The sequence below is a fragment of the Eumetopias jubatus genome, unplaced genomic scaffold (genome assembly GCF_037043125.1).
Source record: "Eumetopias jubatus isolate StellerSeaLion01/CBP00866 unplaced genomic scaffold, mEumJub1_p1.0 scaffold_7, whole genome shotgun sequence".
Classification (NCBI taxonomy): domain Eukaryota; kingdom Metazoa; phylum Chordata; class Mammalia; order Carnivora; family Otariidae; genus Eumetopias; species Eumetopias jubatus.
In genome coordinates, this window is record NW_028274813.1 from 123,420,033 (window position 1) to 123,446,408 (window position 26,376).

The following is a 26,376-nucleotide window of genomic DNA, read 5'->3' on the forward strand; positions in this document are numbered from 1 at the left end:
ACAAAAACACTCAGGAATGGAAGCAACCTGTTCACAAAACCATTAATCATGACATACAGTATTGACTTATCCAGTTATTTTTTACTCAGTGAATTTTTACTCACTTAATATACTGATGTAACAGTATATTAAGTGTCATAGTGAATTCTGAATAATTCTTTCACATAGTAGTAAACTAATATGGGATTGATGAGAAGGGGATGAAGTGGGGCAGAGGGGGTGATTAGTTATCAAATGCTTTTCTGCCTAGGACTACAGATCAGTCGCTAAGCAAACTATGAAAATGGCACAACTTTCAAAATGCATTACTTGTATTTCACTGTCCTCCATTATGTGATATTATTTGATTTAAAGTAGGAGAAAGTTATGGCGACATGAGTTGAATCTGCTGGGGCTCTCAGTTTCACATATGTAGCAGGTCTGAAGCAGACTAATTCTCCCTAAGTGTGGTGGGACTGCCTTTCACTGAGGGGCTTTGTTTAGAACTTATGAACCTTTCAAATACACAGTAGAGAAAGCATTATTAGATATGTACCTCCCAGCAAGATTAAATACTTGCTTACGGTTTGCCCTATCTACTTCAGATTTTTTAATGAAATTAAGCATTATAGACACAAAAAAAAGCCCACTCTATCTTTTCCCATCGCTTCCTTCCAGAGATATTCCTAGACCTGTATTTAGAGACATAGATATGTATGGAAACCAATATAAATTGCTATTATATGCATTCTAAGTTTTTAAAAATATCATACATCATCCTTTGCACTTTTTTGTCTGTACTCAACATATTTTTCATGAGCATATAAATAGCTCTAGTTTAATCAGTTCTACTAATATATAATATTCCCTTGTATAACTATATCACAGTTTGTTTCTCCATTTCCCCACTGAGAGACAGCTGGTTCTTTCCACTCTTTCACTTTTAAGGACTGGCAGTGAACAATCAAGTGTAGCTCTCCTCACGTTTGTGCAAAAACTTCTCTAATGTAGACACATGTAAATGGAATTGCTGGTTGTCAGTATGCGAAGTTTCTGCTTTACTAGGAATACAACCTGCTCTCTGAAATGGTTGTAATCATTTATAATTCATTGTCTAAAGTATCATTTCCCCTTGTTCTAGATCAGATTTACTGACCTGGGACAATCTAATGGTATAAAATAGAATCTTGCGGGGGTTTTCTTATTACGGTTTTCATTTCCATTTATCTAAACTGAGTTGTTTTTTTTTTTTTTAAGTTCTATGCCCAATGTGGAGCTTGAACTCAGGTCCCTGAGATCAAGAGTCACGTGCTCTCCGGACTGAGCCAGCCAGGTGCCCCAGCTGAGTATCTTAGCTTTTCAAATTACTGCTCTGTTGGATTTCATTGCATGAACCACTTGTTCGCATTCTTTGCCCAATTGCTTGTCTTTTCCTTGTTGATTTTTAGGAGCTCTGTACTAATTTAGATACTAATCCTTTCTTAGTTATATGGATACAGCCACCTAGGCCTATAACTAGTCCTTTTCATCATACAGAAAATTTTAAATTATAGTCATCTATTTTCCTTCATGGTTTGAATGCTTAAGGTTTTATATAAGAAATCCATTCCCAGCCTGAACTACTCATCTTCCCTTCTTACGATTTTAAAGCTTTACTTTTCACACTTGTTTTTAAAATTTTATTAGGACTTTGTCATTGTGTATGCTGTGAAGTAGAAATCTAATTTTTATCCTTTTTCTTCTAGAGAGCGAATTGTCACACCACCATTTATTTCCCAGATTTATAATTCTGCCTCTGTCATATGCTGAGTTCCCATACAGATGTGGGTCATTTTGGGGGCACTCTACTGTTGCATGGGTCTCTCTGTTGATCATTGCACCCATGCCACGGTGCCCTACTCATTAGAGCTTTACAGTAAACACTGCTTTCTTATAGGGGAAAGTGCACCTGTTCTGTCTTAGCCCTTTTGAGCTGTACCATGTTCATGAATCAGAAGACTCATTATTAAATAGTCAATTCTTCTCAAAATGACCTACAGACTCAATGCACTCTTGGTCAAAAATCCCAGCAGGCTTTTCTGGTGGAAATTAACAGATTGATTCTATAATTTACATGGAAACACAAAGGATCTAGAATAGTCAAAGCAATTCTGAAAATAAAACAAAGTTGAGAGGATTATCTGATTTCAGTACTCAAGACAATATGACATGAACACACTGTCTGGACTAGGTTCTTTTCATAAATAGACCTACATGATGGTGGTGATTTTGACAAAGGTGCCACAGTAAACTCAATGAGAAAAAGACTATCTTTTAACAAATGGTGTTGGAGCAACTGGTTATCTGTATGGCAAAAAATAAATCTTAACTTTACGTCTTAATACTATTTTGAATTTCTTCTATATCTCTTACATTTTTTTTTTAAAGATTTCTTTACTTGAGAGAGACAGTGGGGGGGGAGGGAGCAGACAGAGGCAGAGACAGGATCTCAAGCAGACTCCCTGCTGAGTGCAGAGCCTGACGCAGGGCTCAATCCCATGACCCTGAGGTCATGACATGAGCCGACACCAAGAATCGGATGCTATACTGACTGAGCCCTGGGCGCCCCTCTTTTACATTTCTAATATGGTTGTGTCTGGGTGGCTCAGTCGGTTAGACGTCTGCCTTTGGCTCAGTTCATGATCCTAGGATCCAGCCCCACATTGGGTTCCCTGCTCAGCGGGGAGCCTGCTTCTCCCTCTCCCTCTGCCTGCCACTCCCCCTGCTTGTGCTCTATCTCATATAAATAAAATCTTTAAAAAACAAAAACACTGCTTGATTTTGCTATAGATAATTCTATTTTATTTGGCTTCTCAAAAAATCACTTTATGTTTGTTGATTTCTATTTTTTTTTTCTGTGATTCATGTTTATTCTCATCTTTATTACTGTCTTATTTTTGGGGTTTACTCCCTTGTGTTATTTCTTGTACTGGACCCTTAGTTAATTGGTTTTTAACTTTTCTTCCTTAAAAGGTAAGTTCTATAAATCTTCCTTGAAGTATAAACTTAGCTGCATTACACAAATGTTATTTTTCATTTTTGCTGAGGTTTAATACCAAATATTTTCTGACTTCCATAATGAGTGCATTTTACTTCCGTAATTAATTTTTTCCAATTTTTTTTAATTGTGGTAAAACATACATACCATGAATGTAACATCTCAACCACTTTTAAGTACACAGTTCAGGGGTATTAAGAAGATTCATAATTAAGCTACCACCACCTCCATCTCCAGAACTCTCTTCATCTTGTAAAACTGAAACTCTATAACCATTAAACAATGCTCTCCATTTTTAATTAGTTCTTAATATTATTGGACTATACTACACAAACCAACCCATGTGCAGATAAGTGAAAGCCAATTTCATCCACCAATATCCAGAGAAATAAAGAAGTTTTACCAAAATGACTCCATCAAACTGGAACTGGCCCCACTAAGGTTAGAGCAAGGAAACCACTTCTCCACAACAGCCGCACTCCAGGGACCGGTGCGGCCGAGCTCCTGCTGGGCCCACTCTGGAACAGCAGCAGCTACAGGGACAGGAGCAGAGATGGGAGAGGAAGGAGAGAAAAAGAGGCATTAGGCCCAAAGCGGAGAATGCAAGCGCTTGCCCTGCCCTTGGACAGGCGGCACTCTCACAAAGGACACACAAGGCCACATCATTAACAACATTCCTTCATCTACACCACCAATTCCAACGGGCCTGTGCTGTCTATGAAAAATGCTACCCCAACAATGTATAAACGTAGGCTAGCTCACGGCTCCTCAAACACAGCAGACACACACCCTTCCAGAGTCTTGGCGCTTGGAGTTGCCTCTATCAGCAACGTTCTTCCCATTATCACCTTCCTTCAAGCCTTTGCTCAAATATTACTTTTTCAACAAAGCGTGTTCAAAATTGCAATCCTCCCACCCCCTTACACTCCCCATTCCTTTTTTCCTGCTTTATTACGATGGCACTTATCTCTTTCAAACATACTATGCAACCTCCTTACTTATTGTTTCCCCCGACTAGATGGTACAGTAAGAACAGAGCCTTTTGTCTACTTTGTTCTCTGATACATTCCCATTAGAACAGTGCCTGCCACAGCAGCCACTCAATAAATCTGAATAAATTAATGGAATAAGTATCAAATTGATTATATTTCTACCTACCTAGCATAAATAAGGTTTGTGTTCTATTAGTAACAATGCAACAAATTGGAAGGTAGAATCACAACAGTTTTATACACAGTCTTCATTAAATATATTAGTACAAGTTTCATCTTATACCTTTGATTTCAACCCAGTTTCACAGAGCCTTTGGACCCCTCAGAAGTGCTTTAGGATTTCTATAAATAATAATGACTTAAATTGCCTGAAGCATTGTAGCTTACTTTTATCTGTTCTATAATAGATACCGGGGTTCTACTAAGAGCACAGTGGAAAAAAAAAATTCTGATGGTGGAAAAAAACTACACCACTGCCCTGGAGTATGTTAGTTATTGGTTCAGAAGCTTACCACAGGTAGCAGGATCTTCGAGTGAATTGTGAATCTGATTCAATACAATATCTACAACATCAGAAAAAAGGGAAGCTGTATCCTGGGGGCTCTCTGTCACAACTGTTTGGAGAAAAGGTCTTTGAAATTCAGCCTCCTCAGTGCGGAACACGGTGAGGATTGCAGCGTCGGTAGAGAGGGGGGAAATAACTCCCGTGATGGGGGGCCAGCCTTCACCAGGGTCCACACTGGCAACCTACATCAGAAGTTCTAATTAGTTGAGAAGATGGCTGTCCTATGGCTAAAGAAGAATGTAGCTTAGTAAAAGACAGAATGATAGTTTCCCCGAAGACTGTTATTATAAAAGAGAAAACTGTAGAAAAGACAGGCTGGATGGGTATTAGTGCTAGAACTGAATTTAGTGACCATATAATCCTAATCTCTCAATTTACAAATAAGAAAAACCTAAGGTTACCAGGAATATTTACTAAGCACTTATTATGTGCTTATTATAACTGAGTCCTCAAAACTGAGGGCCTCACAACCTCACTCTGAGGTAAAAATGATTATCATCCCCTTTTTACAGAGGAGGAATTAAGGCTGAGAAATAAATAACCTGTTTAAGGTCACCCAGTTAGTAAGATGCAGAAGCCAAGCACATATGAATTCGAAACCCATGCTCTTAACCACAAGGCAGTACTACCACTTAAGGGATTTACTCAGATCATACAGTTGGGCAGCAGAGCTGAGACCCAATCCAGACCGCCTGACTCCCAACCCAGTGCTCTTTCTATAAGAATACACAACTCTTAGAACAACATCGATTCAGAGACTATACAGCTTTTCTCTAAGTGTCTCACAATGGGATCCAGAAGATAGAAGCCTTCTGAGGTAACAAAGGCAAAAGACAAAGTAAGGTAAGAAATTTGCTCATTGTTTAAAAATAACCATCACCTTTCAATCAAATCTGGGTATATATGTATTTTTCAGAAGACATTTCTAAGTTTGTGTAACTACTGAACCCTATTACACCTAATTTTACAGCGTAGGGCTTTTAAAAAATGATATTATATAAAGTTAATAAATATATAATAGAACACTTACAAAATAACTAGAAACCAGGCATTACTTCACCACCCTAAAGTAATACTTGCATTCCATTCGGCCCACTGCCTTTTGTTCCCATATAAGAATATAATTTAACTTCGTTGGAATCAAGGTACATGCAGTTTTATAAACTGTTTCTTCACTAAGGAGCATTGTCACGATGCTACATGTGTAACTGAAACTACGTCATGTAGAACAATCCTTGGCACTTTATAAACACATTAATTTCACCTCACCAGTGTGTTTTTAGACAAGAATAATTTAGCATGTGCCAGGTACCTACCAGGTGTAACTCTTCAGCAGTCAGCCTGCTTACCAGCTGCTGAAATAACATCCTCTGCGTTGACTTGTTCTCCTCTGGACTTTGTAACATCCAGCTCTCCGTGCCCAACATGCTGCTTGCTGGGAGAGACCACTGGCTTGCCGTGCCTTTTAGAAAAATTCTGACTGGTTTTTGAAAATGTCTCTGATGCATGGCCAAGGGCTCTAGGGTGACCGTCCATGTTTCTTGAGTCTCTTTGCCTGTTAGAAATAAGGAATATTAAGATTCTAATGTAATCGTTACTAAAAATAGATTTAATAGTAAGAAGAAAAAAATGAGATTGTCCACATGGTACTGGGATTGTCACTTCATGCTTCATCCCTCATCCCACTGCCCACAGACCAGCAGAGCAAGTGCATTTTGTTCTACAGGAAGAGCTACATATGAATGGAATCACAAGGGTCCAACTAAATGTCAGAACTTCTCAATAATTACGCCTTAGAAATAAGTATTCAAGCAATACTCATGAGTTATAAGAAAGACAACACTGCTTAAATCTGTGAAATACAGTGTATCACATAAGAATGTTGAATTCTAAAGACTATATATGACAAAACTGCTTAAAACTACTCTTGAAATTTCCTTAAACTGCACACAATGTATATAACATAGTTTTATGTATACATCTCTACAGAGTAGGACTTTTGTGTGGGTAAGGGATTCAGAAGTGAGATTCACTCTACAGATCATACAGTAAACTTATGAAGAGTCTAACATGCTGGCTCTTCCTGGTGACAGGCACCAGTTTCAGAGGCTGTTGACTTATTTGTTATTTCTTCTCTTAATCAATCATTGTTTCTCTATGGTCTTCCATTTATCAGTCTCTTCTATGAGGCAGGAAATCTTACCACCCCTTTGCTTGGGCACCTGAACACTATTATCCTTTCTTTTCAACAGCTGGGAAATCCTTTAAAAATCACTCACTAGTTCTTTTTAAAGGTGGGCTGGCAGATACACTGAGCCCATGTTCAACACTCTCCTGTGGTACCTGATTCTGCACAGACACCTTTTAATTACAGGCATTAATGGAGTGCCTAGGCTATCGGAAACTCTAAAGAAAAGCATGGGCTTGCCTTGAAGAAATCAATGTACCTGAGACCATAAAACCCCCCCAAAGAGTATTTGCTTACCTTCAACAGGGAGAAATAACATTCCTTCCATCTGTGGAAATGAGGCTTCATAGGCAGAATTATAGAGCAAACAGTTCAAAGTGGCATCAGGTGGCAGAGTTGAAATCCATGAAGAGAGGGGAGATTCACTTGCCAGCTTTTTTTCACTACCAAGCAGGATTTTCCCAGCTTTAGTACAATCCTGGCTAAAAGTTTCGGACGGTAAGATAGTGCCTCCTACAAGGTGGAGCAGTTCGCACACTGTCCAGTACCCAAGGTGGTCCGGGGATTCCCACAACTAAAATAAAAATTACAAAGAAACTCAGGTGGTTATAAATGAGGCATCCATAAATAAAGCTTGGGGAGAGCAGGAGAAAGTAAAGTTGACATCTACATTAAAGGATCGAATTACTCAATTATTGTGTTTATTAAGTCCCACACAAACGGCCAGTATCCTGTTACTATACAGCCTGCTCTCACTACAGCCCTTGTCATCTCTTGCCTAGACTCTTACTGTACAGCCCCTCCAGTCTGTGTCCTGCCTCTCATCTGTCCTCTATGGTGCTCTAAGTATTCTTGCAAATCATGAAGCTGATCGCGCTACTTCTGTAAAAACTTTCAAGGGCTTCACACTGCCTCTACGATAAAGTAACTCTTGGGTATAGCCCAGCCCTAAACAACCTTTCCAAACACATTATCTTTCCCTCACCCACTGCTACCTTCCAGGACACTGAACCATTTACTGTTTCCTAAACACACCATACTTTATCTTCCGTGCTTTGGTTCATGCTGTTTCCCATGCTTTCCCCTTCTTCTCCAACTTGGGTAATCTAGCTCAAATCCTGCTTTCTCTGTAAAAGCCAGTCTTTTATTTCCTCACACACAGACAACTGTTCATTCAACTTTTTTTTTTTAATTTGAGAGAGAGCGCACGCAAGCAGGGGGAAGGAGCAGAGGGAGAAGCAGACTCCCTGCTGAGCAGGGAGCCCGATGCAGGACTCGATCCTGGGACTCCAGGATCATGACCTGAGCAGAAGGCAGTCGCTTAACCAACTGAGCCACCCAGGCGCCCCATTTAACCTTCTTTTAACAAATTATTTTTTTAATTTATTTTTTTATAAGAATTGTCCTTTTTTTTTAAGATTTTACTTATTTTTTTGACAGAGAGAGACACAGCGAGAGAGGGAACACAAGCAGGGGGAGTGGGAGAGGGAGAACAGGCTTCCCTCGGAACAGGGAGCCCAAAGCGGGCTTGATCCTAGGACCCTGGGATCATGACCCGAGCCAAAGGCAGCCGCTTAACGACTGAGCCATCCAGGCACCCCTTAACAAACTTTTACTGAGCAACCTTTATATGCCATGGATTAGCAAGACCTAGTCTTAGTCTTCTAGAATCTTAAAGTTGGGGGTAGAGTAAAACCGCAATAATGTGAAATGTTTAACTCAGCATCACAATATAACATGACAATATTCAAGTAGTATAGGAACATGATGGAAGAGCGTCTACCCCAAAATACAATTATTATGCTGGTTTGCCTACTCCACAGGAGTTAACAATTATAGATCATAAATTGCTATGGAATGTGAGGTCTTCAAAGTCATCTCCAAACTTTTCATATATTCGAGTTCAAAAAGGGGCACGAGAGTACCTAAGGTCACAGCAAGGCAAGAACAGACTAGTCCAAGAACCAAGAACTATCTTGGATAGTGCTTTTAAAATGAGGGTCATGACCCTTTGGTGGACTCGGATGGATCCTTTGATGGATCAATTGGCTCATGATCAGCATCAAAAAAAAAAAAAACAGAATAGAAAATATCAGAGCACAACAGAAAATATCTCATGAAGTGAAGATAAACAATATATTGTAAAACTTTTGTTCCAGTTATGCATGCCAGTTTGGAAATTAACCAATTAATTAAAAGTTGCTGTTACCATCCATTTGTCCATGCCTGTGTTCACCACTATGGGGGAGAATAGTAAGCTAGTTCATATACCATAGATCCTGATTAGGATTTTTTGCCAAAGGGAAACAAAAAATTTGTTGAAAATGTTAGATATTCTGGCTAGAGGACAGCTAGGAAAAAAAAAATCTGCTTATCAACTGAAAGGTAAAGCTTCAATAAGAGTTGAAAAAGACATTAACTTTTGATGAGAATATACATACATGATTAAAAAACATTAACAATCACTATATAGAGTATGGTCACATTTTTCATTTTTATGCATATTACAGATTAAGTGAGAGACAAATCTTAGTGATAAGTTTCAAATTTGGAGATTTATAAATGTCCACAAGACTATAAATTCAGAGGCACCTGGTTGGCTCGGTCAGTAGAACATGGGACTCTTGATGTCGGGGTTAAGTTCGAGCCCCACGCTGGGTGTAGAGATTACTTAAAAAAAAAAAAAAAAAAAACTTTTATCTCCAAGACAGCAGGAACTACATCTGTCCGATTCACTAATGGTACATCCAGCACCCAGCAGATATGTAATTAATGTGGCTGAATAAATCAGGTATAAAGTCGAAAGCATGCCAGTGGTCTCCTATGCTCCCTTCTATCCTGCAAGAGTTCTGTGCTTGGATCCCTCTCACCTCAGTCTGTGAGTCCAGGTTCTAATTTCTTCCAGTTCTGTTTCCCAGACTGTGAGCTCCACAAGATAGGACCTGGATTTTCTCTCCTTCCCTTCTCTCTACCCCTGTAGTGAGAGCTCTCCAAGCACTAACCTAAAGCTCCCTTTTGTCTCCTCAGTGTGGCTGGGCAGAGGCTTTCTGAATAGGAAAAGATGACTCTTCACCAGAAAAAAAATTCCAGAAAAGCTTGTTTGATGGGCATTTTCTTAGGGTAAACAACATAGCAGATGTGAGAAGGGAAGCCTCAGAGAAGACCCATCCCCTCAGATGGTGGAATGTCAGAACTGGAAGAGATCTTTGAGAAGTTACTGTCAATCTACTTATTGTAATGCTATTCCAAAAAAAGAAAAGGCAGAAGAATCTGCAAGCCCCATCTGCCAAGATTTCTTTCCAGCCAGTATTTGATATAATTCCAGAATAAAGTCTTTGGTGTGATTTGGTATCAGTTACCCCAAATCAAGCAGTTATGTGTTGTGTACCATGTCCAACACTTGATTTGCTGCCTTAACAAATTTTAAGTTCTAGGATTCCATTTTCTCCACCAAACGTTCACAATCCCCTTAAACACCTTTGTTCTTTCCTTTTCTTTGACAAGCCACCGCTGCCTTATTTTACATTTACCATTTACCATTTCTGGGCTTTGAATGTGAAAGCATGTTGGAAATTTTAGCAAGGTATATCATTTTTTAAGTACCTGCTCATTTTCCATTTGTAATCTTGCAATTTAACCTACTCCTAGTTTAGTCACATGTGTTCCCAATAAGTGGAATCACATCTTTTACCTGGTTAAGCCACTGCTCATCAATTAGAAGAAAATCCGCACTTTTACTGCCTAGGTCCTATAGACATGTGCTTTCTGAAACAAACTAAGCTCCTTTCCAGTTCAAATCTTTATACCTGCCTCTTTTCTGGAATGTTCTTTCCCAACCTTCCTGTTCCTCCTCCTTCACCTCCTCTGCTCATAAAGCTCCCCCACCCCACCCTTCTACGTCCTCTTGCTCACCTGTTTATTCATTTCTGTTTAATGTGGGTGGCTTCCTCACTAGAAGGTAAACCACCTCAGCTGACCACCACGCCCTCCGCAACTTTAACAGTGTAGTAGGCAGTTGGTGCAATGGCTTCTCAATGACTATTTGTTAATTAAATGAAGGTGACAGGAGGAAAATGGTGAGGGTAAAAATACATACTTATTGGGTGCCTGGGCGGCTCAATCTCCGCCTTTGGCTCAGGTCATGATCCCAGGGTCCTGGCATTGAGCCCCCGCATTGGGCTCCCTGCTCAGCGGGGAGTCTGCTTCTCCCTCCGCCCCTTCCCCCACCCGTTCTCTCTCTCTCTCTCTCTCTCTCTCAAATAAATAAAATCTCAAAAAAAAATACATACTTATCTCGGGGTACTTAACAGGAGCAGGGGCCCCCCTGCCTCAACAAAATTCCAAATGAGCCATTTACAACTGTAAGCTTTAGTCAACAACTATTTACTGAACTCGTACAATGTTCAATACGCATCTGCAGGGGATACAAAGGTGTGTGTGTGCCTGCCTCTGAGGTATTTTTAGACTAGATGGAAGGTACGAGACTTGCATATGGGAAGATATAATGGGGAAAGGGTAAGTGCCACAAAAGTGCGTGGAAATTCAGAAGCTGAGACTAAGTAGTTGCCACGGGGCAAGGCGTTAGCGGTTTGGACTGGCACAGAAGAGTGAGCACTGGCATTCGGCGTGACCGATGAGACAGAACGCGGGGTCGAGATTTGCTGGCCGACTGGCCGACGCTTCAATACGCTGGAGTATTCGTCGTGTGTAGGAAACACAGAACCTGGGAAGGCAGGTAAGGGCCCTAAACGCTTACCTTAGTATGTACCAAGGACCTACCTATTGTCCCAGTTTATGACCACAGGACTTCCCTTCTGAAGGGACACAGGCTAGTCGTGCTAGTCTGGTTCTGAGTCTCCCAGCTGCTCTGCAGACGCTTCCAGGTTCCGGTCAGGTTCCGGTCGACCAGCAGGACACCGTGCGCCAAGCCCGAGTTTACCACGAACTTACCTTCGGCCACTCGGTGGTATCCAGCCAGTACAAGGTGATTTTTCGGGCGATCATAACTTCCTGGACTCTCCTGGGCAGCAGCTTCTCCATCACCTGCTTAGGGGGAGGCGGCAGGCGCTGAGCCTGGGCCTCGCTGCCGGACACGAACTGCAGCAGCTCCCTCTGCGAATGCGGACAGGGGGCCAGCAGGAAGACCGCGTTCGCGAAGCCCCCGAGCGCGGCCTCGGCCTCCTTGGCCTCGCCCTCCACGTCCAGCAGTCTCCTCCCGCTGCTGCGCAGGATCGGCTTCGTGGGCGACGTGATCTCGGGCCGGTCCCACTGGTAGTCCAGCAGCGTCTCCATCAGGGCGCTGTGCGTGTGGCTGGCCCTGGGCGCCGGGCCCGGCAGGTGGGCGCCGTGGGCGACGTCCCCGAGCCTGGCGTCCAGCTCCTCCTCGAAGTCCTCCCAGGAGCGGGCCCCCAGTTCGCGGAAGTCAGACACCCGGGACGGCCGGCTCCGCGCCCCCTCAGAGTCAAAGAACTTGAAGGCCCAGCGGACCCTGGCCAGGCCGAATCGGCAACTCAGGTAGGTGAGGAGGCGCAGGGCGGCCCGCCGGACCGGGCTCCGGCCAGTGGCACCGCCCGCGGTGTCCAGCAGCAGCATAACGTTGTGACAGCAGGCCATGTCGGCCGCGCCGCCTCCCCGTGGCTCCGGCAGGGGCCCGCGCGGCTCTCTTCTCGGCCCGAGCTTCAGAGAACCTGCGCCATTCACCGCTTCCCTCAGGAGCCCTGGTGGAAAAGCTCCCGCGCTCTCCAAGTGCTCCTGCCATTGGCGGAGTCAGCCCCCAAAGTCAGCTCCCATTGGTCACTTGCCTTACGTAACTTACGGGAGTAACTTCCATCCTTGGCGCTGATTGGAAGGACGGCGGAAAAGCTCTCTGTCTGATTGGTGGAGGGCGTGGCTGTGAGCGGGGCACCGGGTTCCGGGAGAAACTTAACATTCATTGGCTTGGGCCTTCGTTTTAAAATTTAAAGAGGTTGCGCTTCGGGGGCGTGTCCTTAAGGTTCCCTTTTGGGCTGCAGGGCGGCGTTTGGGCGATTGTGCGCAGGCGTAGGTGCGGACTGCTGGGAGGACTTTGCAAACTTGGTACAGGGAGGGAATTGGAGATGGTCTGAATCAAACTGGGATGAAGCCACCCTCGAATCCGATGATGAAGACTTTCGTTTTCTGTAATTTAAGAAAAAATTATTAACAATTTAAAGTTCACTTCCTTTGCCCCAACAATTTGAAGGAGTTTCTCTGAAGAATAAAAGACGTTTGTACATCATAGAGTTACCTGGCTTGAGAAAGATTGGAAAACAGCTCAAGTGCGAATGACTAAAGTATAGTAGTACACCCTAATGGGAAGGAACATCATGTAGCTTATTATACGTAACAATAGTTGAAAAAAGTCCTGCGAAACAGAGAGAACCCCCGATTTTCTATCTATGTGTATATTTTTAAACTGTTAAAACTGTACGGAAAGTTGTCTGTGATGGTGATGACATGATGCTGATTTTTTTTAAAAAGGATATATAGTACACTTTTCTAAATTTTCTATAATTCTGTATTTCCTTGTTTCATAGTGGGGGGGGGATACACTTAATGAATAAAAAGTATTTCCTGTTGCAAATAGAAGAGGCCAGGTTTCCAAAAGGGCAAGAAGGTAAAGGGAATGTTCAGGGTAGAGGCTGACGACAAAGGGGGAGTTAGTTTGTTTATGGTATACTGTAGGAAGGTCAAGGAAAGGGGGAATCGTGGGTCAATCAACCCTTAGGGGTTGGATATACAGAGCTGTCAGGGGTTAAAATCCAGATGAGGAGGATGACATTGGGAGGCTTAGTAAAAGCTGCGGGTTCAGTTCAGGACTCCATCTGTCTGCAGGGTCTGCAGTGAAACCTGTTTCATTCTTGATATTGGTAATTTGTATTCTCTTTTTTAATATCAGTCTTACTAGAGGTTTATCAGTTTTATTGATCTTTTCAAAGAATGAGCTCATTTCATTGATTTTTTTTCTGTTTTCAATTTCATTGATTTCTGCTCTTTATTTTCCTCTTCCTTCGTTTTGCTTTAGGTTCATTTTGCTCTTCTTTTTCTAGATTCCTTAAGTGAGAACATAGATTATTTAGGTGAGCGTTTTCCTCTTTCCTAAGGTATGCATTTAGTGCCATAAATTTTCTTCTCAGCACATCTGTGTCCCATAAATTTGGACACCTTGTATTTTTTTCCACTTATATCCGTGTATTCTTTAATTTCTCTTGACAATTCCTCTTTGACCCATGGATTAATTAGAGGTGTGTTGTTTAGTTGCCAATTGTTTGCAGATTCCCTGTTATCTATTTTTGATTTCTGGTTTGATTTTATTGATTGGTGGACACATTCTGTACGATTTCAATTCTTTTAAATTTGTTGAGGTTATTTTACGGCCCAGGATATGGTCAATCTTCATATATGCTCCTTGAGTATTTGAAAACAATGTATATGCTGCCATTGTTGAGTGGAGTGTTCTATAAATACCAATTAGATACTGTTGGTTAGTGGTGTTTTTGAGTTCTTCTGTATCTGTGCTTTCTGTCTAGTTGTTCTATCAGTTGTTGAGAGAGAGATGTTGAAGTCTTCAACTCTAATTGCATATAAGTCTATTTCTTTCAGTTCTATCATTATTTTGCTTTATATATTTTGCATCTCTGTTTGATGCATACACATTTAGAATTGCTATGTCTTCTTAGTAGATTGGCCCTTCTATCATTATGTACTATCCCTCTCTGTAACTGGTGATTTTCTTTGCTCTAAAACACTTTGTCTGATATTAATATAGCTCTCTTGCTTGCTTTGATTAGTGTTTGCACAGTATATCTGGTTTCATTCTTTTTCTGTCAACCTATCTATATCATTGTTTGAAGTGATTTTTTTTTTAAGATTTTATTTATTTATTTGACAGAGAGAGACACAGTGAGAGAGGGAACACAAGCAGGGGGAGTGAGAGAGGGAGAAGCAGGCTTCCCGCTGAGCAGGGAGCCAGATGCGGGGCTCAATCCCAGGACCCTGGGATCATGACCTGAGCCGAAGGAAGATGCTTAACGACCGAGCCACTCAGGCACCCCTGAAGTGAGTTTCTTTACATGACATATAATTGAGTCATTTTAAAAAATCTGTTCTGCCAGTCTCTATCTCTTAATTGATGTATTTAGACTATGTGTAATATATTATTATTAGGGCTTATGTCTGCCATTTTATTTTTTTGTCTTTGGTGTTTTTTTTTTTTTTTTTTTTGGTTTTCTGTTTTCCCCCTGCTTCCCTCAGGGAACACTTTTTTTTTTTAAAGATTTTATTTATTTTTTTGAGAGAGAATGAGAGCAAGAGAGATCACAGAGGGAGAGGGAGAAACAGACTTGCCTCTGAGCAAGGAACCTGACGCGGGGCTCAATTCCAGGACCCTGAGATCATGGCCTGAGCAGAAGGCAGATGCTTAACTGAGTGAGTCACGCACGGGCCCCGATTGAACATTTTTTAAATTTAATTTTGATTTATCAATTTTGTTTGTTAGTGTTTTTCTTTGTCTAGATTTTTTAGTGTTTTGTTTGAGTATTACAATATGTACATATAACTTACCACAGTTTGGTGAAGTGTAGTTGTAGTAAAGTGTGGAAATATTACCTCCTTTTGAGTCCCTTACCCTCCCTCACTTAAAATTGTCTTAACTATTTCCTTTACAAATATTGATAACCACATTAGTTATCATCTTTGCCTTAACCATCAAACTTATAAAACTTGAGAAGGAAAGCTTATTGTATTTACCCATACTTTTCCTCTTTCCATTCTTCCTTTCTTCCTGATGTTCTCAGATTCCTTCTTTTATCATTTTTTTCTGTTTTACCACTTCCATTAGCCGTTCTTTTAGGGTAAGTCTGCTTGCAGTAAATGCCTTAATTTTCCTTCATCTGAGAATGTCTTTATTTTCCCTTTATTCCTGAAGGACGTTCACGGGTTATAGAATCCTGGGTTGACAGTTCTTTTTGTTTGTTTTTTCCCATCACTTGAAAAATGTGGGGCTGCTTCCCCCTGGCACTCTGTGGCTTCCTCCGCTGATGCTGCAGGTAGAGGAGCCGCGTTATTGGGGGGGGCAGTCCTTTGGGAGTCGAGGTTCCCTAAGGGACCTCCGCTGATATGCAGGAGTTGGGCCTCATTACCATCAGGTGGGGATAAAAGTCCCAGCTCCCCACTTCACCTCTGATACCACCTGGCAGGAGAAGGCACTGCCTCATTATGCCTGGCTCGGGGGGCCAGTGTAGGCTCCTACTCAGTTTTTGCTGATGGGGCTGGGATATTGTTTTTTGGAGTTTGACTGGACTGGCGTGATTATTGTCTACAAGTTTCCTGTCTTGCTTGTCTGCCCCTGTCCTGGTCTTTTGACTAAAGAAAGCAGACTTCTCTTGGGGCTTCTTGTGGTCTGCAGCCACTGATGTATTAGGACACCAGCTTCTCCGGTATCCAGTCAGCTGTAAAAGGGCAAAAGAAAACCCAAAGAACTCACTGCCATGTCGTTCTTTGCATCTCAAGGTTGCTAGCAAGTCGGCCTCTTCTCTCAACCTCAAAGAGTCTTTTCATGTCTGTTTACATACAATGGCCAGGGGTTTTAGCTTTACTTACTGGGAAAAATAGGAGTAAATATGTCTACCCCATTTTGTCTGGAACCAGAAGTCAGGAGTCTTTTTTATTATAACTTACCACATTACACTCTATTCCAGCTCTTTAAGAGTTCACTTTACTTTTTTTTTTAAGATTTTATTTATGTATTTGAGAGAGAGAGAGAGAGAGAGAGCATGAGCAGGGGGAGGGGCAGAGAGAGAAGCAGACTCCCTGCTGAGCAGCGAGGGCAACTCGCAACTCAGGGCTGGATCCCAGGACTCTGAGATCATGACCTAAGCCGAAGGCAGACCCTTAACCGACTGAGCCACCCAAGTGGCCCAAGATTTCGCTTTACTTTATAAACTGTGAATTGTTAGAGGGAAAGAACTGTGTTTTATTTGTCTATGTATCCCTAGTGCCTAGCAGAGTAGCGATACATTTTTTTTGTAATTGAAATGTAGTATGTTATCTGGGCGCCTGGGTGGCTCAGTTGGTTAAGCGACTGCCTTCGGCTCAGGTCATGATCCTGGAGTCCCGGAATCGAGTCCCGCATCGGACTCTGTGCTCAGCAGGGAGTCTGTTTCTCCCTCGGACCCTCCCCCCCTCTCATGCTCTCTATCTCATTCTCTCTCTCAAATAAATAAATAAAATCTTAAAAAAAAAAGAAATGTAGTATGTTATCAAGCATTTCCCAGGTTAAGAATTTGTGCAGATACAGCTATATTACCACCAGAGGGCAGTAGCAGCAACCCTTCACTAGGGGCTCCCAAGCCTATATGCCCCACAGCAGAACGAACGCTTTCCCCAGAACTGCTTGTCCTTTTTTTGGGTGAGAAAAGCTGAAGTCTGGGAACTTATTGTAATTGGGCCTCTCAGGGATAAAAAAGGACCTTGGGGTGGCTGACAAGGCTGCACCTGGATCACGTGGGTTCCATTCTTTTGGGTTACGATGTGTTCTCTGTTCCCATAAAGGGAGGGAAAGTCACTCACATATATCTAGCATCTAGAGGGCAGTCATGATTCTGGGCACTCCTCACAGTAATCCTACAAGGCAGGCATTATTTCCTCCCTTTTACTGACGAAACTGAGGCTCAGAGGGTCTCTCACAGCTAGTAAGAGGGAGCACTGAAACTCTTACACTGCTTCCCCCCAGGAGATCCAAGGACAGCCTCCTCCCCTGACAGAGTGGTGGCGGGGGGGAGGGGGGGAAGGGACCTCGCTGGCAATGGAGGGCCAGGTCAGCCCCACATCCAGCAAGCCTCTCAGCCCTGTGTTCTTCATCCTTCTTTAATGGGATGATAGTCAACTTTGCTTTTAAGAGCTGTGTGATCTAGGGACAGGACCAGCAGGGCCCAGTACAAAGTGAAAATGTGGGACCCCTTATTTAAAAAATTAAAAATTTCAAAACAGGGGTGCCTGGGTGGCTCAGATGGTTAAGCATCTGTCTTCGGCTCGGGTCATGATCTCCAGGTCCTGGGATCAAGCCCCACATTGGGCTTCCGGCTCAACGGGGAGTCTTGCTTCTCCCTCTCCCTCTGCCACTCCCCCTGCTCATGCTCTTTCTATCTCTCTGTCTCAAATGAATAAATAAAATCTTTAAACAAAACAAAACAAAAACTTAAAAACAGCAACAGCAGAGCATTAAACCAAGCATGGGGCCCTTCTAAATGTGAGGGGCCTGTGTGACCATACAAGGCACATGTCCATGAAGCCAGCTTTGTCTAGAGCAATAATAGAAATAATGAAATCATAATAGCTTCCCTCTTTAGCACAACTAATCTGCACTATATTCTTTCACTTTAAATCTTTTGTTTCTTTCAGTCTTTCTGGGGTTTTCTCCCCCTGTGTGTGGGTTTTGTTTGTTTGTTTTTTCAGAGAGAGAGAGAGAGAATCTTAAGCAGGCTCCACGCCCAGTGTGTGAGCCTGACGCAGGGCCTGATCCCACAACTCTAAGATGATGACCTGAGCTGAAATCAGGACAACTGAGCCACCCAGGCACCCCTCCCCCTGTGTGTTTTTATCTCTAAAATGAGGAGGTTGGACTAAACCAGAAGTTCTTAACCCTGGTTACACATTAGAAGCACTTGAGGACTTGAAAAAACTATCCAAAGCTGGCCCTAGCCCCACAAAGATTCTAGCTGAACTAGGTGGCGGTGGGGCCGGGACATATCACTAAACTCCCCCCCAGTTCTGAGACTCTGATTCCTACTTGAGGGTGATGATGACAAAAATGTCCTTCCCCTCCTTTGAAAAAGCAGCAGAGGTATCTGGACCACTCTAGCTCCCATTGGGCAGGGAGCCTTGAGGTCTCAGGTCTGGGAATTTTTACTGGCAATGACACGAAGAGTATGTGTCCTTGGTGGGTCTGGATAAGGGGTGGGTCTTCTGAGGAATTTGTTTCTCAGCCACAGCAGTCGTTTGCTCAACTCTCCATTCTGCTCAGGGTCCCGGTGCTCCAGTGTTCCCTGGGGGTCTCGGGGCACGCCGTCAATTTGTGGCAGGTATTCCTGGGCGTGAAGGAAAAACAGTGGCTTTCCCGAGCCTTCTGGGAACTGCCAGCTTGCCTAACTTCCTTGACAGAGCCAGAGCAATGTGCGTAAAGCTGTGAGGGAGAAGAAAGCAGAAAGGAAAATGTTTATCACACATTTTCTGAGTGCCTGGCATTGCACTAGGAACACTCACATTTAATCTTCCCAAACCCTTCTGGGTTTTTTAAAATCTCCATTTTAACAGTCCAGAAAAGCTAAGTAAGTTGCGGGATGTCCCACAGCTCACTGAGTGGTCCCTCTACTTACTGGAGGGGGAGGGCTGTGGTTCAGAGATATGGTGGAGTGGGGTGAAGGCTGGGTGGTGCTTGCTTCACCCCTGCCCTGTCATCTCTCTGACCCCTGCTGGCCAAAGGCCTGGGACCCCAATCTCTTGGTCAAGCCCCACCTCTACTCTCACCCCAGCAGTGCTCCCTGGGAAACTGGGTCTGAGGGCCAGTATGCTCCCAGAGTCTGTGAGACTGGCCCTCTTTTCTGGCTGAGAAAGCCAAGCTGTGGCCGGAGCCAGTGAGGCATGGCCTAGGCTTGCCTTATCAGGCCTGCACAGAGCTCAGAAACCCTTCACCCTGGGTCCTGTGGAAATGGTTTGGAACACTGGGCCCATTCACTGATGTGAGAACCCAAGGATGAAAGGAAAGTCCCCTGGGAAGGCAGCCCAGGCTCCTCACAGAAGCCCATCAGGAGATGGGGCTAATGCAGTGATCCTGGAGCCACTGAGCAGGCTGAAACTCCTTCTAGAATCAAACTCCTTCTCTGAAGTCAGTTATACTGCCCAGAACCTGAATCTGCCACACAGATTGGGGTAGTTCTGTGAGAATGATCATCAGCCTCAGGCTCTGCTCAAGGGGGGTTAGCCTCACCTTTGAGGAAGGATCTCAAATTCCCCTCCCTACACTTGAAGGGGCTTGTAGAGGCTCAGGAAAGCTGTGGGGTCCTGGTGGAAGGGTGGTAAGGGAGGAAACCCTAGACAATTTAGGGGGGTGGGCAGGACTGCAATCTCCCTAATGGATTCATGGCCAGACCAGAGGGGAAGGCTGAAGCTGATCTGGAGGCCCCACCCCCTAGGAATCCACCCACACCCCTTCAGGAGGGGGACCTACAGTTTCAGAGCCCTGGGTTGGGCTGAGCCAGTGAGGCCTGGACCCACTAATAAGTGCTATGATGAAAGATTTCTATCACATTGTGACTCTCAGGACTGCCAAGTGGCTCAAAAGTGGAGGACTTGGGAATATTCTTTTAGTTCATTCTTTAAAAGCAAAGGTCAGATGAAAAATATTTTGTAAGATGAACTGTGATATGGGATGAGAGACAGTCCAGGAGATGGATGAGGGTGATACTTGCACAACAGTGTGAATATACTTACTTAATGCTGCCAAACTGTTCACTTTAAAATTGTTAAAACAGGGGGTGCCTGGGTGGCTCAGTCGTTAAGCGCCTGCCTTCAGCTCGGGTCATGATCCCAGAGTCCTGGGATTGAGCCCCGCATCGGGCTCCCTGCTCAGCGGGAAAACTGCTTCTCCCTCTCCCGCTCCCCCTGCTTGTGTTCCTTCTCTTGCTGCGTCTCTCTCTGTCAAATAAATAAAATCTTTTTAAAAAATTGTTAAAACAGTAAATTTTATGATATGCGTATTTCACTACAACTAAAAAAAGAGGAATGTGAAACTGTGGTTAGCTTAGGAAGTATGTCAAGTCAGCCTCCTCTGAGGCTGAAGAGAGGATTCATGTGCTCCAAGAGTGCGTGCAGGCTGTGGCCACCCAACTTTTGAAGAAGGTATTGTCTTCTCCTCAAGGCTCACAGTGACCCACCCAAGGGGTTAGAAATAGATTTTGAAGAGCCTGACAGATGTGCCTCTCTTCTCACTCTTTCTGGCTATCCTTGGGTCAATGAGACAGGATTTTCTTTCTCCAGTAATATTTGGGGATGAATGTGAGGAATGAGCCAATAGATCGGGTCCTGGCTCAGGAAGCATTTTTTGCCACCATGTTTTAGGACTGATAAACCATTTTACAAAATCACAGCTGGCGTGATTATGTGGAGTTTGTAGTGGAGAATGTAAGCATCCAACCTCAGAGAGCCAGATAATGACCCAGAGGAGAAGACACTTTGGGCAGAGATCCCAAAATGCTCCCTGTAGGGGTCCATAGTGGTATGCTAGGAGCACAAGGAGCCCCAGGAAAGAAGGGACTTCCTTGCCTGGAGTGTATCTTAAAACTCCTGTATCACAGGAGTGGACCATATTATGTTTTTATACTTTGGCAACCCATATACTGAAACAGGAGTGATAAAGAAGATTAACTTGGTCCCTGCACAAGGATGACATCAAATTTGTGAAGCATTCCATATTTTTTAGTAGTAGATAGTTGAAAAGTAAAATTTAAAAAACAGTCCAATTTGGGGGTGCCTGGGTGGCTCAGTCGGTTAAGCATCTAACTCTTGATTTTGGCTCAGGTCATGGTCTCAGGGTTTTGAGATTGAGCTCTGCATCAGGCTCCACCCCCAGTGTGCTTAAGATTCTCTCCCTCTACCTCTCCCCTCCCTTAAAAAAAAATCCAATTTACAATAAAAAAAACAGAAAATACTTAAGAATAAATTTAACAAAAGATGTGCAAAATTTACACACTAAAAACTATAAAACATTCCTGAGGGAAATTTTTAAAGGATCTAAACACATGGAGAGATACACCATGTTCATGGATTAGAAGACTCAATACTGTTAATTCTCCTCAATTGATTTACAGATCTCATAAATCATAATCTCCATAGGCTTATAGAATTATAAAAATTGACATGCTGATTCTAAAATTAATGCAGAAATGCAAAGGACGTAGAATATCCAAAGCAATCTTTTTTTTTAAAGATTTTATTTATTTATTTGACAGAGCGACACAGCGAGAGAGGGAACACAAGCAAGGGGAATGGGAGAGGGAGAAGTGGGCTTCCCACTGAGCAGGGAGCCCGATGCAGGGCTCAATCCCAGGACCCTGGGATCATGACCCAAGCCAAAGGCAGACGCTTAACAACTGAGCCACCCAGGTGTCCCCAAAGCAATCTTGAAAAGAAGTTAGAAGACTTACATTACCTTACTTCAAGACTAAATATAAAACTACACTAATCAGCATAGCATGGTACCATTATAAGGATCAACCAATAAATCAAGGGGCAGAACAGAGAACCGAAAATAGACTTACACTTATTTAGTTATTTGGTGTTTGACAATGGTACCAAAGCAACCCAAGGGAGAGAGAAAAATCTTTTCAATAAATGGGGGCTGGAATAACTGGATATCCAAATTAAAAAAAAAAGAGCCTTAACTCCTATTTCACACCATACACAAAAAGTAACTCAAGACAGAGCACAGATGCAAAATAAAAGCTAAAACCATAAAGCTCTTAAAAGAAAACCAAGGAGAATACCTTTGTGGCTTGAGAGTAGCAAATGTTTCTTAGGAAAGTAATAGCCACGAGTTAAAAAACTGATAAATAAGACTCTAACAATAACATAAGCTCATCAAAGACATTGTTTAAAAATCAAATAGGCAAGGGGTGCCTGACTGGCTCAGTCGGTAGAGCATGTAACTCTTCATCTCAGGGTTGTGAGTTTGAGCCCCATATGTGTGTAGAGATTACTTTAAAAAAAAGAAAATCTTAAAAAAAAAAAAAAGAACAGGTTAGCTATAGACTGGGGTCAAATTTTGCAAAATATATCTGAAAAGAACTGATATCCAAGATATATAAAGAATGTCTACAACTCAATAATAAAAAGACAAACAACCCCAGTGAAAAATTGGCAAAAGATCTGAACAGATGTGGGGTGCCTGGGTGGCTCAAATTAAAAAAAAAAAAAAACAAACTTTTTTTTTTTAACAGATTTTATTTATTTGTCAGAGAGAGAGAGAACAGGGGGAGCAGCAGGCAGAGGGAGAAGCAGGCTCCCTACTGAGCAAGGAGCCTGATTCAGGGCTCGATCCCAGGACCCCGGGACCATGACCTGAGATGAAGGCAGACACTTAAGGACTGAGCCATCCAGACACCCCTAAATAAATAATATCTTTTTTTTATTAAAGATATTATTTATTTATTTGACAGAGAGATAGAGAGAGAGCACAAGTAGGCAGAGAGGCAGGCAGAGGGAGAGGGAGAAGCAGACTTTCCACTGAGCAGGGAGCCCGACATGGGGCTCGATCCCAGGACCCTGGGATCATGACCTGAGCCAAAGGCAGCCGCTTAACCGACTGAGCCACCCAGGCGCCCCTCAATAAATAAGATCTTTAAAAAAATTGAACAGGGGCACCTGGGTGGCTCAGTTGGTTAAGCAACTGCCTTCGGCTCAGGTCATGATCCTGGAGTCCCGGGATCGAGTCCCACGTCGGGCTCCCTGCTTAGCAGGGAGTCTGCTTCTCCCTCTGACCCTCCCCCCTCTTGTGCTCTCTCTCTCTCTCATTCTCTCTCTCTCAAATAAATAAAATCTTAAAAAAAATAAAAATAAATAAAAAATAGGGGTGGGGGGATGGGTTAGCCTGGTGATGGGTATTAAAGAGGGCACATTCTGCGTGGAGCACTGGGTGTTATGCACAAACAATGAATCATGGAACACTACATCAAAAACTAATGATGTAATTTATGGTGATTAACATAACAATAAAAAATTATTTAAAAAAATAAATAAATTGAACAGATGCTCCACAAAAGATGATATACAAATGGATGACAAGCGCACACAAAAGACAATATTATTAATAATCAGGGCAATGCAAATTAAAACAATAAGATACTACTACATACGCAACAAAATGGCTAAAATTTAAATGACTGACCCCCTACCAAAGGCTCATGAGAATAAGGAGCAGCCAGAACTCTCATATATTGTTAGTGGGAATGTAAGCTAATACAACCACTTTAGAAAAAGGCAGTTCTTTTAAAACTAATTGTACACCAACCCTATGACCCAGGAATTCCACGTCTAGGTATTGACCTGAGAGAAATGAAATTATGTCCCCAAAAAGACTTATACAGGAATGTCCATAGCAACTTCTTCGTAATAGCCAAAAAGCTGGAAAAAACCCGACATCCATCAATAGGAAAATGGGTAACAGTGCTATATTCATAAAATGGAATATTACTCCAAATAAAAAAAGAACAAATTACTGGTACGTGCAGCAACGTAGGTGACACAAAACCATTATGTTGAGTGAAATAAGCCTTACACAAAAGAGTATGTTCTATATGATTCAATATATATAAAGTTCTAGAACAGGTAAAACTAATCTATGGTGGAAACAATCCAAACAGTGGTGTCCTCTGAGAGGTTGGGGGCAGGTATTGATTGGGAAGGGGCATGAGGAAACATTCTGGGGTGATGGTAGGGTTCTATATCTTGCCAGAGGTTAGGGTGTACAGGTTTATGTATTTGTGAAAATTGGGCAAATGCACACTTAAGATTCTGTGTTTCATTGCTTGTAGGTTTCACTTCAAAAAACTATAAACAGGGGCTCCTGGCTGGCTCAGTTGGTAGGACATGCAACTTTTGATCTCAGGGTCATGAGTTCAAGCCCTACACTGGGTATAGAACCTACTTAAAAAATTTTTTTAACTATAAACAAATAATACCGAGCTCTAGTTAAAGATAAACATACTGAAGTAACTAGGGAGACGTTACTGATGTCTGCAATTTACTTTGAGATGCATAAAAACATAAAATGTATTGATGGATGGATGGAGAGGTAGAGAGAGATATGATAAAGCAAATATAATAAAGTATTAAATTGGGTGATGGGTATAGGAATATTTTCACTGTGAAAATCATTATGTTTGAAAATTTTCATTGAAAAATGTTGAAAAAAGACATGCAGCTATATCATGGATAGCATATAAAATTTATGTGAATTTTATATGATAGAACAGGAATGTTCCAGACAATTCTTGAACATATTCCCTTTATTGGCCTGAAGTGCCCCCTTCTTCTCAACATTTAACCATAGTGATTTTTTTTCCCCTTCCTTTCTCTTGGGAAACAAAAATTCTAGCAAATTGGGTCTGATGGCTCTTGTTCTCTCTGTAACCAGAGATTCGGCTTCTGGCAGTTTTAATTTGCTACTAGAGACTGAAGAGGACGGCCCACTGTGCTTGTCTAAAAGAGATAATCAAGTTATAGTTGACCAGTTAGATGATATCAAGGCCTGTGGAGGACAAATCCTTCGGCATTCGCCAAGTGGAGACACAGCAGGGACCCAAGGCCAGAAGCCCCAGCACCCTGCAACAGGCGCTGTGCAGAAGCTAACTTTGGTTTGGAGCTGGAGGCCATTGGAAAGAGGAAGCCTTTTATCCCAGCCCCTGGGGGGGAGTAAAAGGAAGAGCTGGAGTGGGGTCTGCTGAGCCAGTGCTGGGGAGCTGAGCATCAGGGCATCAGGCCAAGAGGACCCTCCCAGGTCACTATGGTCCCTCCCTGCCTCCTGGCCTGGTGACTTTTACTCCTGGGTTGGGTGATTGCTCAGTTAACCTGAGAGCCCAGGGACCAGCCTGAGCTGCTCTTGCCAGAACTGGCAGGGCTTGGAGTGGGGATAGGGCTGGCTGGGAAAAGGTGGTCTTCACGGGCAGGGCCAGACGAGGGAAAAGATGAGGGTGACCTGACTTCTTTCAGCTGAGGGTCGGTGGCAGCCTGCCTGCTCAGCCCGTCCTGCCCATCCCACGCCGCAATGAGTGTGGTAACCATGCGTCATGAAGATGACGGAGAAGGAGAGTGGATGAATAGGGGTGCAATGTCCCCACAGTCGCCTACGGGCCTAGAGTCCTTGCATCTGAGCATCTCTGACCTTGTTGGCATGGTAATGGGTCACCCCCATTCTTGTATCTTTCCTGGTTATGTCTATTTTTTGAGTGTCTTTGTGTGTTTATCCTGATTTCTTTTCTAAAAAAAAAAAAAATTATCTCTTGTTAAAAAGAAATATGTACTTATCATAGAAAATTCAGATAAATTAAATAAATTGAAATAATGACCCAAAGGTAACCTCTATTAAGCCTGCGATGTGTTTCCTGACAATGTTTATTTCCCACTGGATATATACCCAATTTAAAAAATGAGATTATAATATGTGTGCTGCTTTGTAGCCTGCCTTTTCCACTTAACAGTGCATCATGGAGGTCTTTCCTGGTCATGAAATACAAGGAAATAATGATCATTTTCACCAGTTGCTTAGCATCCCAATAACACGGATGTGCACTAAGTTGTTTAATCTCCTCTTAGTGGACATTTAGCTTGTTAAAGCATTTTGCTATTATAAACATCCTTGGACTCAAATCTGCCCTGTCTGTGATTTTTTTTGGTATGGAATTATTCTCTTAGATGGAAGGTAGACTGCTTTAAAGTCTTTGTTGACTTTTCTTTTGCTAAATGTAAGGGACATCTGATGTGCTTCCCTGCTCAGAATTCTTTATCCCCCTTCTTCTAATAACAGCCTTTGTTTTTCCTTTAGGGA

General features: G+C 42.7%; 1 protein-coding gene and 1 non-coding gene across 2 annotated transcripts in view; one reads left to right on the forward strand and one right to left on the reverse strand.

The window, feature by feature from the left end:
• TICRR (TOPBP1 interacting checkpoint and replication regulator) overlaps positions 1 to 12,466 on the reverse strand; it is a 44,414-nt gene extending 31,948 nt beyond the window's left edge. The window contains exons 1-5 of the mRNA XM_028122177.1: positions 11,712 to 12,466; positions 7,059 to 7,335; positions 5,890 to 6,128; positions 4,521 to 4,755; positions 3,420 to 3,549 (exon numbers count right to left, since the gene is read on the reverse strand). Coding sequence (XP_027977978.1) covers positions 3,420 to 3,549; positions 4,521 to 4,755; positions 5,890 to 6,128; positions 7,059 to 7,335; positions 11,712 to 12,374 — 1,544 coding nt within the window. The 5' untranslated portion in view covers positions 12,375 to 12,466. The remainder of the gene's footprint in view (positions 1 to 3,419; positions 3,550 to 4,520; positions 4,756 to 5,889; positions 6,129 to 7,058; positions 7,336 to 11,711) is intronic.
• An 8,680-nt stretch (positions 12,467 to 21,146) lies between these two features.
• On the forward strand, positions 21,147 to 21,252 carry LOC114223316 (U6 spliceosomal RNA). The gene has a single exon (XR_003612123.1). It is a non-coding gene; the product is annotated as a U6 spliceosomal RNA (small nuclear RNA).
• The last annotated feature ends 5,124 nt before the right edge of the window (positions 21,253 to 26,376 follow it).